We start from the raw sequence: 18,128 nt of genomic DNA on the forward strand, positions 1-18,128 counted from the left end.
TACCAAAATCAGAGATCTCCTTTTGATTCTGAACAAGCTGTAGAAAGTGTTTGATCTAATGAGCAGACAGGAGTTTTTTTCAGGTCCATCCCCTGGAACCCTAGAGCATGGCAGATGTATGGTCTGATGCAATTTTGAGCCAATATGTGGAGCCTCTGACATGCTTGCTGCAGAGGCAAGGGCTGCACAGGCATGCCCAAGTTTGGGCACTTCCAGGACTAGTTGGAAATAAGACCACTAGCATCTGTGCCATTCAAGAGGGCTGCAAGTGGAAGACAGGGGAGTTTAATGCCTCCCCCTCTGTGCTTTCTCAGTCAACCCTTAACCAATCTACCCGAATCTCTTCAGTAGAGCAATGGGAAATGGAGTTTTGTAGGAAGAGACACATGGGGTGCTTGGTTGCGTGGTTTAGTTGATTAGGTGGTGTTGGATGATGGGTTGGATGAGATGATCTTGAAGGTCTCTTCCAACCTGGTCTGGTCTATTCTATTCTATTCTATTCTATTTTATTCTACTCTATTCTATTCTAAAATCAGAGGCAAATTGTATTTGTTGTCTCAGAGAGCGAGGTAAAAAGAGACTCTCTCCTTAGTCACTGTTACATGGAGATACTGCTATGGTCATAAGAGTTTGCAGCCCTTGGAGAGCCACTGCTTGGGAGATGACAGGTCTTCTGATGCAGAGATGAAGCAGCACAGAGTTGTGGTTTCAGAGAGAGAGTGAAAAAAACCCTATGTTTGCCCATGCAAACCTATGCAAAGCTTTAGTTAAAAGGCCAGGCAGTAGAGAAGAGGAACAGACAGAATTCCTAAAGTCTGCATTTCTTCAGTGACAGTCATTCTAGCCAAAAGCAAAGAGGCAACACAAACCAAAAGCCTGGCTTGAACTAGAGACAATATTGAGCCAAGAGAAATGTTGCAAGGACAGAGAGAAAAACTCTTCTGAAAAACTGCAGTTAAAAAGTCATCCAGGTAATGGTAAGAGTAAATCTCTCCACCTTCCATCTAAACTGCCCCAAGAGATAACAGGAAGAAGATCTGTGCTTTCTGGGACCCCATGAAATACAGCTCCTGCAGGAGTGAGCAGGCCAGGAATGCATGGCAGGATGGCACTTGGTGCTTCCCCTGTTTAATTTTGACAGGAACTGCAGTAGAACAGAGACATTTGACAGGGACAACGAGTCAGGTTACCACAGTCTTAATTTCTGTGCTCATCTGCCTGTACCAACAGATCAAAACATGCAGGAAAGCCACCTCTTCAGCAGAGCAAATCCATCTGGACAGGCAATGCATGGGCATCAGCTGAGGGCAAAGCTCTCCTGGTTTAGATGGCTGCTTTCACTTCTGGTTTTGGAGGAAATAGGAGAGAGACCTTGTGGGTCCTGCTTGAGTTATCTGTACTGGGTCAATATTTATGAGTGAATCTTCAAGCTCACAAGCTGGCTGGAATGTAGTAGGGAGATACACAAGCTGGCTGAAGTGTAGTAGAGAGAGACACAAGCTGACTGAGCCCCAGGGATCCCTGCGTGCCACTAAAGGCTACAGAGATAAGAGATGCACAAATCAAGAGCAGTGCTTAGCCACTGAGTGGCTGAGCTGCTGAGTCCCCAGGCTGTGGCTGCTGAAAAATGTTTTGTGTCAAGAAAAGCAGAGAGAGGGAGAGATCAAAAAAGGCTGGAGCACAAGGGAGGCAGCTGAAAAAGCAGATGAGAGGCAGATGTTAATGGCTAGATATCAAGTCACATCTTGTGGGTATCAAAGCAAGACTTTCAATACAATTATCTCCATCCAAAAGCAATAGTCAAGCAATCAATTAGGACAGGCAGTCAAAGGAAAATTTCACTTTTCTGAAACTGACTTTCATTTACTATCTTTGTATTGCAGGGAAAAGAAAAATCTCCTGCCATCATTGCATAGCCATCTAAGACACGAGTTTGATCATATAATGACAAATATTAAGCCATCCACCAACTTTCAGGAGCACAGCAAGCATGGGTTAAAGTCAAAAGGAAGTTCTTTCTAGTGCGAGAAAGCAAAGCCCCCTCAGCCAGCACAAGCTTGGTGAGCTAGAAAAGTGCAATTTAAGAAAAGAGAAGTGGTCTCAACTGTTTGGAATCTCTGCCTGCTTCTAAGATCCTGCATGCTCCTGCCCCTATCTTGTTTAAAACCACCCTAACAAAAATGGCAGCAGACATTTTCTCCTTACTGCTACCCAGATGCTTGCCTCAGACAACTTTCCACTAATCCTGCTCCAGCCTTTTTCCCTGCCTTTCACTTCTCTCTCTTCTCTACTTTCCTTACAACACTGCTTTTCCATTCCCCCTTTCCCTCACTTTCTAGTCTGCTAGCATCTGCTATAGCCAAACCTTGTCTCATAGTGCTTAAGGTGACTACTCTCAGCCTTTCTGTTTTGCAGAGTTATAACCACAACTTGGTACAATATGATGCTCTTTGCAACACATACCTCTACATATTGCCTGTCTTTTGATTGCTACCAAAAAGGTAGAAGCATAATAATTTTGTGTGTCTGCTGAAATCTGTGTACACGAATGTTATCAAATACACCCTGTTTTAATTGCAACTTAGCTGCAGGGTTTTGCATGGAAGTGCCAGAGTACTGATGGGGATCAATCTTCCTTTCTGAAGCATTAAAGCAGAGAGGGGACAAATGCTGAGTCTGCCTGCAGGCTCCTGATTTCAGTTTCTGGTTTTTATTCAAGCTGCTGGACAATTGAAGAGTCACCAGCATGTTCACACCTCTGGGGAAAAGGGGAGCTAAATGTGTTACTGCAGTTATAAACTATGGCTTCAGCATCTGACTTACATGCTGCAGGAAAAAAGCCTGGCCAGGCCAGTCAGAGAACTTCCATTGCAGCACTCAGTTTCCTGGCTGCTGTCACTCTAGGACATACATTTGATGTGGGAAGTGGTGGATTCCCCTATACTGGGCATTTTTAAGACTCAGTTTGACAGGGTGCTGGACCAGCTCATTTAATCTGGTTTATTGCCTAGGTTGGACAGATGATCCTTGGGGTCCCTTCCAACCTGGCATTCTGTGATTATTTTTTTTCCCCTCATACAAGCAGTAAAAATCTTCTCAACTGCCTTTTGCCTGGCTACTACCAGAGCTAACAAAATATCCAAGCCTTAAAAGCAGCACCAGCTTCATTCTTTTATGAGCCTACTCAGTCCCCTATGGTAGGTTACCTCTCAAGTTATAAAGCTCCCCCAGCGTATGGTGCCCAGAGGTCATTTCATTCACTCAGAAGAGTCAATTTAGCTTTGCATGGTTTCAAATTCTTGGTATTTCAGACAACTACCAGCAGTAGTAGCAGACTAGCTTTATCCTCAAGTTACCACCTAGGGATCAGCCCCAGATGTCAGGTTTGATAGAACACAGTCTGTCTAAATCCATAATTAATGCCAGTGCACATTCAGGGATCCTTCTACAGTGGCTACCCTTCAGAGTTTTTCAGCCAAACTTTGTTAGGAGAGATCTAACACATTTTATTAAATAAATTAAACTTTGAAGGCTTCAAATAATCATTTCACTACCTGTGACTCTAACAACTCCTCAGGAGAAACCTGGGGACAGAGCAGACAACAGATCTGCAAATCTCTTGAGCGCAGGAAGTCTGATTTTGCAGCTTTAGCAAAAAAAAAAGCTAACATGAGCTCTTCAAGTATGAAAGCAACAGTTCATTGTCAAGATAAAACAGCTCAAAGAACAGCTTCAGACAGTTTATTCTGCAGGGAAGAGGAAGGCAGGAATGTGCATGTTGAGGGAGGACTGTTCAAAGCTGAAATCAGACCAATGGCTTCAGCCATGTTCTGGATTTTGCTCTGCCAACTGCTGCCTAATTAAGACTTTTGGATGCCAAAAATTACTGACTAACTGTGAAAAGGACAGCACTAAAAATATTATATGGGAGCCCATCTCAGCCAACTGGAGGTTAGAAGACAGATATAAAGCTCCCTAATTATGTTTCTTTAGGAAATTACAGCTACCTACTGAGAGTATTCATCACTAATGGAGTTCTCCATAATATTTCAGCTTTGCTGGTTGCTTTTATGAGGAATCATTGTCACACTGAGTTTTAGTTACTTAAAACTGTAACAGGCATTGCTTAAAAATGTAAAGGCAGAATAAGGTACAGAAGTTATTTAGCAAATAAAATTCTGAGAGACTTCATTTAGAACCCACAGACTGCCTTAGTGCTACACAAATAAGAAGTAGCAGCAGTGAAAACAATCTTTGCCTTTGTTGTTACATCATTCCTGAAGTGTTCTTTGAGGGTATCTGGTGCACAGAAGAAACCCTAATTGGGGCCTGGGAAATAAAATTTACTTCAGCAGTTTCTCCAGGAACTGTCAGAAGAGTGCCATTGTCTTTTTTCCACTTGCAGAGTACAGTACCTAGCTAAACTTCACAGGAGAAGGGCTAAACAGTAAGCCAGAGCATTTAAACTGTGTTGGGAGCTTGAAAGTACTGAGAGGAGAGAAGAGTGTTCAGATGTAAGCATTTAGCACGTTATAGTTCAGTGATTGGTGTTTGTAATGCATTTGAAATTCAAGCCTAGAGGCAGCGACGGTCATGCAGAAGCGACGCTGGGATCGTAAGGGTATGGACACCACATTCAGTGTAATTAAGAAGCAACCTATCAACATGAAGATGGCAATGCCACCCCATCTGCCAAACCCTGCATTAGCTGGCACCGTGCCTCGTGCCTGCTGCTGCTTCTGTTACCCACCTGATCCTTGGAGACCTGCTCTGATGGAGCGTTTATGCCAAGCTCTTCCAGAGGATAGACAATCTGTCGTCTCGGTCGCACGGGAACCATGTAATGAAGGGCAGATGTCAGGGAATGGGCACAGGGATTCTGCAACTGAAAGGCAGCAATCTATATTTCAGCAGAGAGAATGTCAGAACACTGCATCACAGATGTCTGCTGCATGGCTTTGCAAATACAAAAATTCTTAGCTCTGTTGGCGAAATCTGAGAGAAAAAAATCGGCAAACAAACAAACATACTCAGAGCAGAGGAATGAATTGCAGATAATTCCTGACACTAATGAAGATAATTATGAGAGTAATTACATTACTATCTCTGTGGGAATGACAGATAAACAAGTGGTTTGGTTTATGGGATTTTTCAGCACAAGTATTTTCCCCAGGAGGATATTTTTCTCCATAGCGATCATGAATCAGCTTGATTTGACCTCATTAAGCTATGTTAGCTGCTTACCGCTAACCTTTGCTTGTTTGGCAAGGAAGGGTTATGAATTTATATAGAAATCCTATACCCACCAAAATGTCAATTTCATCCAAGTGATAAATGTTAATAAACTGGCATCAGCTTGAAGTGAACAAAATCCTTAATGCTAATGTGAATAGCAGGCATCATTAGAAATAGCTGTGTGCCATTTGTCACAGCGTGACTGGCTCTGTCATCATTTACGACATGAAAGGGGAAAAAAATAAGTAAGAGAATTACAGGAAACAGAGAATGAACATTAATGCAAACTCAATTACATCCAAGTACCATGCCATCTACAAATCCTGAAAAAAACCCTTGATCTCACTATGCTGAGAATTGAGGAAAATTGCACATTTACCACTTATTAGAGACCAATGATAAGCTAAAGTAACTTGAACTCTGTAGCCTGGAAATAGACCAAACCGGAATCATTAGTAAGATTTAACTTTTCTCTTCCATCCCCTGCCATTAAACTGCACATTTCTAAGTGCCTCTTAAGAATCTGAGATTCTCTTGCTACAAGAGGACATTGGTTCCTCAAGAGAACACTTCAAAAAACCCCACAAAAGTGCACAGGAAAAAAACCATCCTGCTGAAAATGTACCTGTGGCTAACCTGTCAAAACCCCCTGTTAAAACCAGTGGTGATTTCAAAAGCACTCAAATCACTGAGGGCAGGACTCACCTCAGTTGCCATCTAAAAGCTCTTGCTGGCCATGCAGTCACCCTCTAGAGTTATAGACCAGCATCTCCAGAGGGCAATTCCTTCCACCCTAGATAGGCAGTTCTGACCGAGGGATGAACTGCCCTCCAGATATACCCTGTGTTCCCCACGAATGCTGACAGGAGATGAGGTGATTAGGCTGGGCCAGACAGTGCCTTCAGGGGGCTACACATCCATCAGTTGTAAATTTTACTTTGTGTTCCCTTTTTAAACATCAGACTGATGACAAGACACATCACAGAATTGTCATGGTTGAAAGGGACCTCAAGGATCATCTAGTTCCAACCCCTGTGCCATAGGCAGGGATGCTTCTCAGGTACACTTGGTTGCTCAAGGCCTCATCCAATCTGCCCTTGAACACCTCCAGGGAGGGGCCACAAGCACTCTGGGCAACCTATTCCAGAGTCTTGGAGCCCTCATATCGAAGAACTTCTTCCTAAGATGAAGTCTAAACCTACTCTCCCTCATCTTCAAACCATTCCCCCTTGTCCTATTGCTAGACACTCATATGAAAAGACCCCTACAGCCTTTCTGTAGGTTCCCTTCAGGTATTGGGAGGCAGCTATGAGATCCCCCCAGAGTCCTCTCTTCTCTGGGCTTAACAACCCCAGCTCCCTCAGCTTATCCTTATAGCAGAGGTGCTCCAGAAAGTACAACTTGCTGCAGGTTGCTAAGAAAAAACCCTGGTTAGAATCATAGAATCAATAAGGTTGGAAAAGACCTCAAAGATCATGAAGTCCAACCTGTCACCCAAGACCTCATCACTACTAAACCATAGCACCAAGTGCCATGTCCAATCCCTACAGTCATCCACAGAAGCCAAGAGAAAAGGAGAGCAAAGCTGACAATATTTAATGTTAAGAAATACAAGTAACTGTCTCCTTACCTTGCCTTCCACATGCTGTGGATAAACAGGATAGTAAAGACAGGATTTGTGGGCCAAGCGAAGAATCTCCTTCAGAAAGTGTTTTGCATAGTGATGAAATATAGGATTCAAAGCAAAGCAGTAAAGGTGGCCATGCTCCTCATGCTGGTAGTGATTGAAGCTAATAAAATCTTCAATGTTGTAATGTGACCGAATATATTCAATATCCTGGAAAACAAGAACCTGGAAATCAGGAGTGATGAACCAGCTATGTTTATGGCATTTTAGCAAGGGGCAGTGAAGATCAAAATCAAGTGCCTGTGGGAGCTGTTCTTACTTAAAGCACACTGGCTTAACATCTTCTTCTTGCAAATCTTTCTGTTGCACCAAACCTGCTACTGCGGCTCGCCCACCTCTCTTTACGTCTTTGACCCTTTCACCATAATGTCTGATACAGGTCAGCAGACCTTTGGGGCAGGGGTGGGGAGAAAAGAAAAAACCCCTCTCTTTTGCTGAGTTCAAGCCAGAGAAGCCCAGACTGCCCTCTCAAAACTTCAAGTGAAAAAGGGCAGTTGTACAGAGAATAGCTGTGTAAGAAATGCCCTCCAGCAAGTTTCTTCCTGTGGCTGGGAATTTGATCCATTTAAAGAGAAACTGCTCCATGTCCTTACCTCAAAGCTCTTCAGAGAATTAGGAGCTAATTTCTGAAAACAGGAGTGACTGTTTTAAAGCACTGAGCATTACAGCTGCTGAACAATCCAAACTTTGCCTTCTCAGCCATAGCAGAATGCCATAAAAGTAAGGAAGAATAATGTGCAACACTGGTTTTTACTTGTTTTGAAATGTGTGTGAGTGATAATTTTCTGCTGGAGAAAAAGCAAATTTAGAAGGACAAGCAGTGCATAGAAGCAGTGTCTTTGACATCAACTTTCTGTTAGGTATATATATGGTGGCAAGCACAAAACTCAGCCTTTAGTGCCGAGGGCCAATTATTACAGTTTCATACAAAACAGAAACAGCAATTACCATTTCATCTCTGATGACAGAAATGCCAACTATTTGATCCAAGACTTCTGCTACAAAAGTCTGTACTGGGATCCCATCCTGCAAGGCAAAAGCAACATGTGCATGTTTTCTGTTCTGCTAGCAATCTGGTTTGGGCCCATATGATGACAGTTAAAATACTCTCCTCCCCATGCACATGCTACATACTACCCTCATTTAGCCACTCTTGCACACCTCAAGGCATAAGGGTTAATCTGTGTATAAGACCAGAGAGGTGGGCTGAGGAGAATCTCATGAGGTTCAGTGAGGACAAGGGCAAGGTCCTGCACCTAGGTTGGGGAAATCCTCAATACCAGTACAGGCTGAGGGATGATGAGATTGAGAGGAGCCCTGCAAGAAAAGACTTAGGATGTTGGTGGATGAGAAGCCGGACATGAGCCAGCAATGGGCACCTGCAGCCCAGAAGGCTAATGGCAGCCTGGGCTGCATCACAAGAAGTGTGGCCAGCAGGTCAAGAGATGCGATTCTGCCACTCTGCTCTTGTGAGACCTCACCTAGAGTACTATGTCCACTTATGGGACCCCTCATAAAAGCGAGACATGGACCTGGAGTGGGAATCTACTGCTTCCCTTGGGAGATGATCCCAATATCTGACTGTTCTCATGGGGAAACATTTTCTTTTGGAGTCCAAAGGGAATCTCCCCAGCATTAAGTTGTCCCCATCACCCCTTGTGTTTTCCATGAGACTCCTTGTAAAAAGGCAGTCTCCATAAGCCTGGTAGCCACTCTTCATGTACTGGTCCATGGTAATAAGGTCTTCTCTAAGCCTTCTCTTTTCAAAGCTGAACAGACCCAGTACTCTCAGCCTTTCCTTCACCAGTTTTGTTACCTTTCTCTGGACATGCTCCAGGACCTCTTGGAGTGAGGGGCCCAAAACTGAAACCAGTATGCATGGTGTGCCCTTGAACATGCATTCAGCCTCCTTCTGTCCAGCATTTGAAAAATCTGTAATAAGTTCTGGATGTTTTTAACCAACATTTATCCATTCTCTCATAAATCTCCTTGCCAGAAATACTCACTGGATCTTTGCGAGCCAGAGTAAATATCCTGAAGTCATTCAATATACTTTCTTTCAAGGTAAGGGTTTTAAGGAGCATTTTTACACCAAGCAGGTCATTGGTTGTTGCCTTTCTTACATTAAATGACCTGTAAGGGTAAAAAAAAAAAGGAAAAAGAGTGTAAAATTTCACTCTGTGATGAATTAAAGACAACAATTCTCATGTTCAAGTTAACATGCCTTCCAAAAGCACTGAATGGCACTTTCAGAAGCTGAAATTGATTGCTGTGACTGTTGCTCCAAATACATGATGATGTGGGAATCATGTGGCAGCAAAAGATCACACAACAAACATAGGCTGGATGAGGAGTGGCTCAAGAGCAGTCTGGAGGAGAAGAACTTGGGGGTGTCAGTTGATGAAAAACTCAACATGAACCAGCAATGGTCATGGGCAGCCCAGAAGTGCTGAGCTGCATCAAAAGAAGTGTGACCGGCAGGATCACGTAGGTTGGAAGGGACTTCAAAGATCATCCAGGTATAGAATCATAGTATCAGTCAGGGTTGGAAGGGACCACAAGGATCATCTAGTTCCAACCCCCCTGCCATGGGCAGGGACACCCCACACTAGATCAGACTGCCCAGAGCCTCATCCAGCCTGGGCTAAAACACCTCCAGGGATGGGGCCTCAACCACCTCCCTGGACAACCCATTCCAGGGCTTCACCACTCTCATGGTGAAGAACTTCCTCCTCACCTCCAGCCTGAATCTCCCCACCTCCAGCTTCATTCCATTTTCTCTAATCCTATCACTACCTGAGATCCTGAGAAGTCCCTCCCCAGCCTTCTTGTAAGCCCCCTTCAGATGCTGGAAGGCCACAATTAGGTCACCTCGGAGCCTTCTCTTCTCTAGACTGAACAGCCCCAACTCTGAGGAATGAGGATGAGGGAGGGGATTCTGCCCCTCTGCTCTGCTCTCATGGGACCCCACCTGCAGTACTACATCCAGTTCTGGAGCCCCCAGCATAAGAAAGACATGGAGCTGTTGGAGCAGGGGAGGAGGGCCACAAAGATGATCAGAATTACATTTTTAACACGATGAAACAGGGAACATGCAAAAGAATTGAAGCTGTTTTTCAAACAAACCAACCAACCCACCAGATCCACTGTCAGAATAAAGTAGTGGGGAAGGACTATCCAAGGTCTGTGCTCATATCTCTTCCAGCAGTGAATTAACTCATTCTAGATGCCCAATTCTTTTGACTGCTCAGGGACCAGGATGCTATTATTATTATTAAGCTTTTTAGTGAAAATTGAGGGAAAGTGTCCATTAAGCATTTCAGGCTATGCCTTGTCCTCTGTTATTTTTTTCTCCTTCACTCTTAAGTAGCAGGCCTACACTTCCATTTGCTGCACTCTTGCTTTTTGTGTACTTAACACTTTTTCTTACCCCTTTTACAACCTTTACTAATCAGTGCCTCATTTTGTGCCTGTGCCTCTTCTGATTTTGCCCTTTCATGTCTTCATATTCCCATCTTCTTAGCCCTGTTTTTCTTTTAATCCATTTTCTGTGACTTCCTTTTCACTCTCATGCCTTTTGAGAGCCCTTGGTGCAAGTACAATATATCGACCTCCTCCTTTTGCAGATTTTGGGGTTATCTAAGAGTATCTGCTCTTCAGAAACTTCCCAAAAGCTTCACCTGGTTTCTTCCACAGCTCTTCTCATCCTGGTCCTCAATGAAAAGCTATTTTCTCCTTCTTTTCCTGCACAGCTGGGTGTGTGATGCTACTATTCCGCACTCATGGCAGGGCTGCTATCATTTGGAATGTGCACAATTTAATCAGAATTGTAAGGGTTTTTAAAAACCTTAATAACAAGTTTAATTTTGACCAAATTCACAGGAGGACATCCCACTACTACTCCTACTGGTGGATTACTGAGCAGCTGTGGCTGAGATTAACAGGAATTACTCCAGTGGCTTCCCCTCCAGCCAGCTGGATTCTTCCATTGAACACAGAAGCCCAATTTGATCCCATGATAAAAGCTTCTGCACAGGTCCAAGAGTAGCCTGGCAGTTCCTGTGTGAGCTATTTGTACACCACCAAAGGTGATTAAGTATGCAATTAAACCAGAAGTATTTCTTTGAAGCCATGCAGCATTTAGCTACATTAAGACAAACCTAGGAAAAATCTCTGTGCCACAATTTAAGCTTGGTGTTTGGGCCACTATAGGCTTCTTGTACAAACAAAGCACTGGAAAGCTCATACCACGTAGCAGACGTTATAGCAAGAGAGGTTTCGTGTCCCTGTTCACCACTGTTTCAGGCTGCAGAAGTGTTCAGAGTGTCACAGAAATTGCCAGGTATGAAAGAAATAATTCAACACAAAAAGAAAGAATTAAAATGATAAAAAAATATGATGAAGGGACTGAAGAAAGGCTGAAGGACCTGGGGCTGTTTAGTCTGGAGAAGAGAAGGCTGAGAGGAGATCTTATTAATGTTTATAAATATCTGAAGGCTAGGTGTCAAGAAGAAGGGGCCAGTCTTTTATCAGTGGCATCCCATGATAGGGCAAGGGGGCAATGGATACAAACTGGAACACTGGAGGTTCCACCTCAGCATGAGGAAAAACTTCTTTACTGTAAAGGTGACAGAACACTGGAGAAGGCTGCCCAGAGAGGTTGTGGAGTCTCCTCCTCTGGGGACTTTCAAGACCCGTCCAGACACGTTCCTGTGTCACCTGCTCTGGGTGATCCTGCTCTGGCAGTGGGGTTGGACTCAATGATCTCTAGAGGTCCCTTCCAGCCCCTACCATTCTATGATTTTAGAAAAATAGATACTCAGTGAGGTTACTGTTGAGTTCTGGAAATGCAGGACTGAATTTCTCTTAAGGGACTTATACCACATTTCCAAGAATTAAATCTCCACCAGGCTTGCAGGCCTGACCCATGTCCAAAGGGCCAAATTCTGCACCAAGTTTCCCTGCTGGCCTTGGTCCACAATGAGGTAACTTGAGGCAGGTACTTGTCCATACCACTGTTCATCTTTATTCATTTAGCACTGTATATACAAATTATACATGAATCCTCTCATTGCACTTTGGTTTCACTGAAAGAAACCTCTATATGGATGCTGGCAGTCCAAAGGCTTCTTCTTTTACCCTTTCATCTCATTTTTGGCTTCATTAAAAATCATGTCACTGACTACCTCATTTCTGCATTGTCCAGTGTAGTGCTGTGTGGAGACACACCTGATGAGGCTTAGAATTCACTCCAGAATGAGAAGCAAGGCAGCTGCAGTAACATTCCTAAAGACCAAGTTATTTACCTGTGCTCCTAATTCATAGATTCATAGAACATTTTAGGTTGGAAGGGACCTTAAAGATCATCTAGTTCCAACTACCCTGCCATGGGCAGGGACACTTTGCACTAGACCAGGTTGCTCAAGGCCTCATCTAACCTGACCATGACCACCTTCAAGGAGGGAGCATTTAGGACCTGTTCCAGTGTCTTGCTATCCTCACTGTGAAGAGTTTCTTCCTAATAATCCAGTCTAAGTCCTCAAGCTTCAATGCATTCCTCCTCATCTTATCACTATAAGCCCTCCTGGCTTTCTCCTAGAACCCCTTCAGGTACTGGAAGGCTGCTATAAGGTCTGTCCAGAGTCTTTGCTTCTCCAGCCTGAACAGCCCCAGACCAGCTTTGTGGCTTCCTCTGGACTCACTCCAGCAGGTCCATGTCCTTCATATGCTGGGGGCACCAGAACTGGATGCTGTAGAGCAGGTGGGGTCTCACGAGAGCAGAGCAGAGGGGGAGAGTCACCTCTCTCATCCTGCTGGTCACATTGTTTTGATGCAGCCCAGGACATGATTAGCCTTCTGGCAATTGCTTCAGGCACAGCCCTGTGCTATGCAGCTATACTGTTCCGGGGACTCAAGCTACTGTTTTTGCAAGCTGTTGTGCCACAGCAGCTTGGTCTGAGACAGGAGAGCAACATGCCTTTGGTGCTAGGTGGGATGACCCATGTCTATCAGGCAAAAGCAGATTAGAGCACATAGTTTGTTGTCACTCACTTGATCAATGCTGCACGGTGGAACACGTAAAGCTCATGACTGAGTCTGGATGTAAAGGAAGGCACAACCCGAACAAAACTCCGGAGCAGGTGGGGCTCTGGGACGTGATGTGGCACTAGGATGACACAGAAGTCTTTGTCCTGAAGAAAAATTGTAGACAATAAAGGCTCTTCATGATCTCATTTTTAACCTTACAGAAAAGCTTCTGACTAGAGGGGACAGGAAAACTGAAAGCAGTGCTTACAACATCTGTGTGCTCCAAGTGTGGCTTTACCTAGAGGGCTTGGCTCCAGGGCTGCAGAGGAACTGAGGAGCCCAACATTAATTTGGCTCACAGTGATGGGCCTTTTAGCTCCCATATTGAAGATTTATTCAATACCTGATATTCCCTAAGAGTCTTTTTTTTTCCCTTCCCATCACCCCTCCTCTTATCTTCCTCAGCTGAATAGAATATTTCAGTCGGAAGGGACCTGCAATGACCATCTAATGCAACTGCCCACCAGCAGCACTATTAGGGTTACCATTTTCCTTCCAAAGGTACTTTTTTTCCCTACCTTACTCTTCTTCCACAGTGAAATCTCAGGACAATGCATGCCTGTCTGGTAGTCTTCTGCACATTTGCAGCCAAGTGAGACCACAGCTAAAGCAGCATGTCCTGAAATCCTGACCAAGCAGCCAATGTGTACAGACTGACTTGAATCCATGGGTGTGGTGATGTCCAGCTTGTCCCACATGAATCTGGCAACTGCTGTGGTGTATGCACTATGCACACCACAATAGACTGTATTGGCAGTTGGTGTAACTGTCCAGAGATCTGTGCTCTGAAGGCTGCAGAGGTGCAAAGGAATGCAGGCATCTCCAGTGAAAGCTCTCAGATAGAAGAGAGCATCCTCTGGAGATAAAACTGCATGCCACAAATAACTTTATCCATTCAAATTGCTCAGGGCTCCACCAGAGTCTCCCTCATCCTTGTGTTTTGAATACACATTTAAAGGTAATCTCACTGTACACTGGGATGTTGGAGAACTCTGACAATGCAGAAGGAATGCTTCATGCAACATGACACATGCTGAGAGACTCCCAAGTAGCACAGATCTGAAAGATGTTTAATCTGCCTGATTAGTCTATTGGGTATCTCTCAGTAAGAAGATAGTATTTGAATCTCACTCATTTTCTCCTCCTCCAGCACACTACAGTCTGGATCTAGACATGATTTTAAAGGAGTTGAAAACATTTGCTTTCTGCATCTGCATCTCATAAAAGTGCCAATGGAATATAAACAAAGGATTTATGTACACAACATAAAGCCCAAGAACAGGCAAGGAGAGGAGTTAAATCCCTCAAGGGCACTCAGCCCAGGGTAATAACCCATTGCATACTTCTGTGGGCCACTTACTTGGCCTTCACATCCCAACACTCTGGCTGACAACTGCACTACTTCCCATCATGTTTTAGGCTCCCCAATTAAAGAGAGACAGGGATGTCCTGGAGAGAGCCCAATGGAGAGCTACAAGGATGATGAAGAGACTGCAACACCTCTCTGCTGGCAAAAGGCTGAGAGACCTGGGGCTGTTTAGTCTGGAGAAGAGAAGGCTGAGAAGGATCTTATCAATGTCTATAAATATATGAGGGGTAGGTGTCAAGAAGGAGCCAGTATAAGCTGGAACACAGGAGGTTCTACCTCAACATGAGGAAAGATTTCTTTATTGTGAAGGTGACAGAGCCCTGCAGCAGGCTGCCCAGACAGGTTGTGGAGTCTCCTGCTCTGGAGACTTTCAAGACCCATCTGGATGCATTCCTGTATGACTTGCCCTAGATGATCCCGCTTTGGCAGAGGAGCTGGACTCAAGGATCTCTAGAGGTGCCTTCCAACCCCTAACACTCTGTGATTCTATGCATAGAAACATTAAAACTTTAGTCATACATACCGGGAAAAGCTTGAAAACATAAGGCAGAAAATCCAGCGACCTGCAACCCAGAGGAAACACTGTGAAATAAAGCACACCTCAGACAGATCCTCTACACTTCCATATTTACATCCCCACAGGTGCAAGGAGCATTCATTCACAGCACTAATCAGCAGTCCTGCTAGTTCATCATTAACCTACTGCAGGTGTTGCACGCTGCACACCGGCTGCTGACTTCCAGTGCTTAAAGCGTCACTGGCAGCAAAGCTAACCCCCAGTGTCTGAAATAATATCAAAATATTGGGCTCTTCACTAAAAGAAGAGAGCCTGACTCTCAGGTTGTTTACTCCAATGTCGTTCAGAAGCCATTCATGTTCTGTCAGAGCAGCATTAGGATACAGCAAACATTAGCTGAGGTTACAAACAGTTGTTGCTATGTCCCACAACATTTTCTTCCAGTTCTCTCACTATCCACTTGGACAACCCAATCGATGTCACCCTAGCAGGCTACAGGAACATCAATACCTAGAAATGGGGTTTGAGTACTTTGCTTCTTTCCACTTCTCACCTGCTGGTTTAGAGTAATTCTGCTCTCTTTTCCATGGTGACAGTGAAATGTGAGACATGAGCAATCTAACAAATTCTTCCTGTTTCTCCTATGGTTTTGGATATCAGAGCTCTGAAACTATCAGAGTTGTGCTGAAGCTTTATGAAATATTTCCCACCACACAAAATGTGGCTTTTGAAGAAAGTGAATAGAGGTATTACCTAAATATGTTGGTCAAACCCCCTGATCCCTCCAAAGCTGTAACTAAATTGCCATTAACTACTTCACCAATAATATTACTGAATTAAAAGAGAAATAATTTCTAGTTGAGGCTGTTCAGCCTGGAAAAAAGAAAGCTCCTTGGAGACCTTATGCTGGCTTTCCAGTACATGAAAGGGGGCTACAAGAAAGCCAAGAAGGGACTTTTTACAAGGGCTTCTAATGATAGAATAGAATAGAATAGAATAGAATAGAATAGAATAGAATAGAATAGAATAGAATAGAATGAACCAGGTTGGAAGAGACCTTCAAGATCATTGCATCCAACCTATCAACCAATCCAACCCACCTAAACAACTGGGGAATGGATTGGAACTTGAGGAAGGCAGATTTAGACTAGAGATAGGAAGAAATTCTTTACAATGAGGGTGGTGAGGCACTGGAACAGGTAGCCCACAGAGGTCATGAAAGTCCCCTCCCCAAAGGTGTTCAAGGCCAGGCTGGATGAGGCCTTGAGCAACCTGGTCTAGTAGGAAGTGTCCTTGCCCATGGCAGGGGGGTTGGAACTGGATGATCTTCAAGGTCCCTTCCAACTCAAACCATTCTATGAACCTATGAAATGAGGTAGGGGATTCTTCAGGGGGGCATTAGAAGGTATCAATATCTTCTGAGAAACCAGTAACTTAGTTCTTTGCATTTCATAAAGCACTAGCAAGCCCCGTAACAGCTCTGTATTTAAGAGATCCTGGAAACATTCAGCAGCGTGACTGGCTAGCACAAATTCCCCAGCTGTAAACTTGCCCTGAGGGCTACGATGCAATCATACCTACACTTTCAACCAACCATTTCTGGATCCAGGCTGTGCAGGGGCAGCAGAAACTCCTTCAGGACAAGACTCTGAGATACAGTCAGGATAACCTCATGCCATCCTTTCAACATATGTGCTTTTCTAGCGTTTCTCAAAACAGGTGGCCCAAGCAAATGCAAGCAGGGGAGCCCACAAGTGAAATACTCGAAAACACCAACATCTACATAGAATACATAGAATAAACCAGGTTGGAAGAGACCTTCAAGATCATCGCGTCCAACCCATCAACCAATCCAACACCACCTAAACAACTAACCCACGGCACCAAGCACCCCATCAAGTCTCCTCCTGAAAACCTCCAATGATGGCGACCCCACCACCTCCCCAGGCAGCACATTCCAATGGGCAATCACTCTCTCTGTATAGAACTTTTTCCTAACATCCAGCCTGAACCTCCCCTGGCACAGCCTGAGACTGTGTCCTCTTGTTCTGGTACTGGCCGCCTCGGAGAAGAGACCAACCTCTGTCTGTCTACAACCTCCCTTCAGGTAGTTGGAGAGAGCAATAAGGTCACCCCTGAGCCTCCTCTTCTCCAGGCTAAGCAACCCCAGCTCCCTCAGCCTCTCCTCACAGGGCTGTGTTCCAAACCCCTCACCAACTTTGTTGCTCTTCTCTGGACTCATTCCAGCAAGTCAACCTCCTTCCTAAACTGAGGGGCCCAGACCTGGACACAGCACTCGAGGTGCGGCCTAACCAGTGCAGTGTACAGGGGCACAATGACCTCCCTGCTCCTGCTGGCCACACTGTTCCTGATGCAGGCCAGGATGCCATCGGCCCTCTTGGCTGCCTGGACACACTGCAGGCTCATGTTCAGTCTACCATTGACCAGCACCCCCAGGTCCCTCTCTGCCTGGCTGCTCTCAGCCACTCTGACCCCAGCCTGTAGCTCTGCATGGGGTTGTTGTGGCCAATGTGTAGAACCTGGCATAAATCTCATGCCGTTGGACTCTGCCCATCTGTCCAGCCTACTGAGGTCCCTCTGCAGAGCCTCTCTACCCTCCAGCAGATCAACTCCTGCCCCCAGCTTGGTGTCGTCAGCAAATTTACTGATGATGGACTCAATGCCCTCGTCCAGATCATCAATAAAGATGTTAAAGAGCATGGGGCCCAGATTCCTCAGCTCTGAGAAGAGGATCTTGCATGAGTTAACCTTAGGAAAATTCTTCAGAGAGGAATGCTATCTTCTCCACTGATATCCATCTTGGAGTCCAAACTGTTAGAGAGATGTCTCCAGGGATAAATAAATGGGACTGCTGAGTGATAAACACGGTGAAGATAACTTTAACAGACACAACAATGGGGCATATGAAGGACAGAATGACAGAAAGGGGCAAAAAAGTGACAGATTCAAAGCAGAATGCTTCAAGTAGAAAACTCAGCTGTTCTCCAGAGAGATTATTTCCTGACACAGGTATAGATCACTGCTTTGTGTTGCTGTTTCAGTGTAAAGGAGCCATTCCAGAGTAAGTCACTCATCTCGACACTGTCTTTGACAGTCTTCTATTTTTAAGATAAAAAAAAGAAGCCTCTGTCTTCACCCTGCTGCAGTGGATTATAAAAAAGTGAATCAATTCTCTCAGTGATGGGAGATTGAGTGTTTGGAAATGAGCTTAT

General features: G+C 44.6%; 1 protein-coding gene across 2 annotated transcripts in view; it reads right to left on the reverse strand.

Moving 5' to 3' along the window:
• The window catches only part of CFAP61 (cilia and flagella associated protein 61), a 126,547-nt gene that overhangs the window by 85,962 nt on the left and 22,457 nt on the right, over window positions 1-18,128 (reverse strand). For both annotated transcript variants that reach the window (XM_054179708.1, XM_054179709.1), the window contains 6 exons: window positions 14,902-14,941; window positions 12,974-13,113; window positions 8,929-9,055; window positions 7,871-7,948; window positions 6,866-7,072; window positions 4,751-4,885 (listed from right to left, as the gene is read on the reverse strand). In XM_054179708.1, the coding sequence (XP_054035683.1) occupies window positions 4,751-4,885; window positions 6,866-7,072; window positions 7,871-7,948; window positions 8,929-9,055; window positions 12,974-13,113; window positions 14,902-14,941 (727 nt within the window). The remainder of the gene's footprint in view (window positions 1-4,750; window positions 4,886-6,865; window positions 7,073-7,870; window positions 7,949-8,928; window positions 9,056-12,973; window positions 13,114-14,901; window positions 14,942-18,128) is intronic.

This window comes from Dryobates pubescens, chromosome 3, assembly GCF_014839835.1.
Source record: "Dryobates pubescens isolate bDryPub1 chromosome 3, bDryPub1.pri, whole genome shotgun sequence".
NCBI lineage: Eukaryota > Metazoa > Chordata > Aves > Piciformes > Picidae > Dryobates > Dryobates pubescens.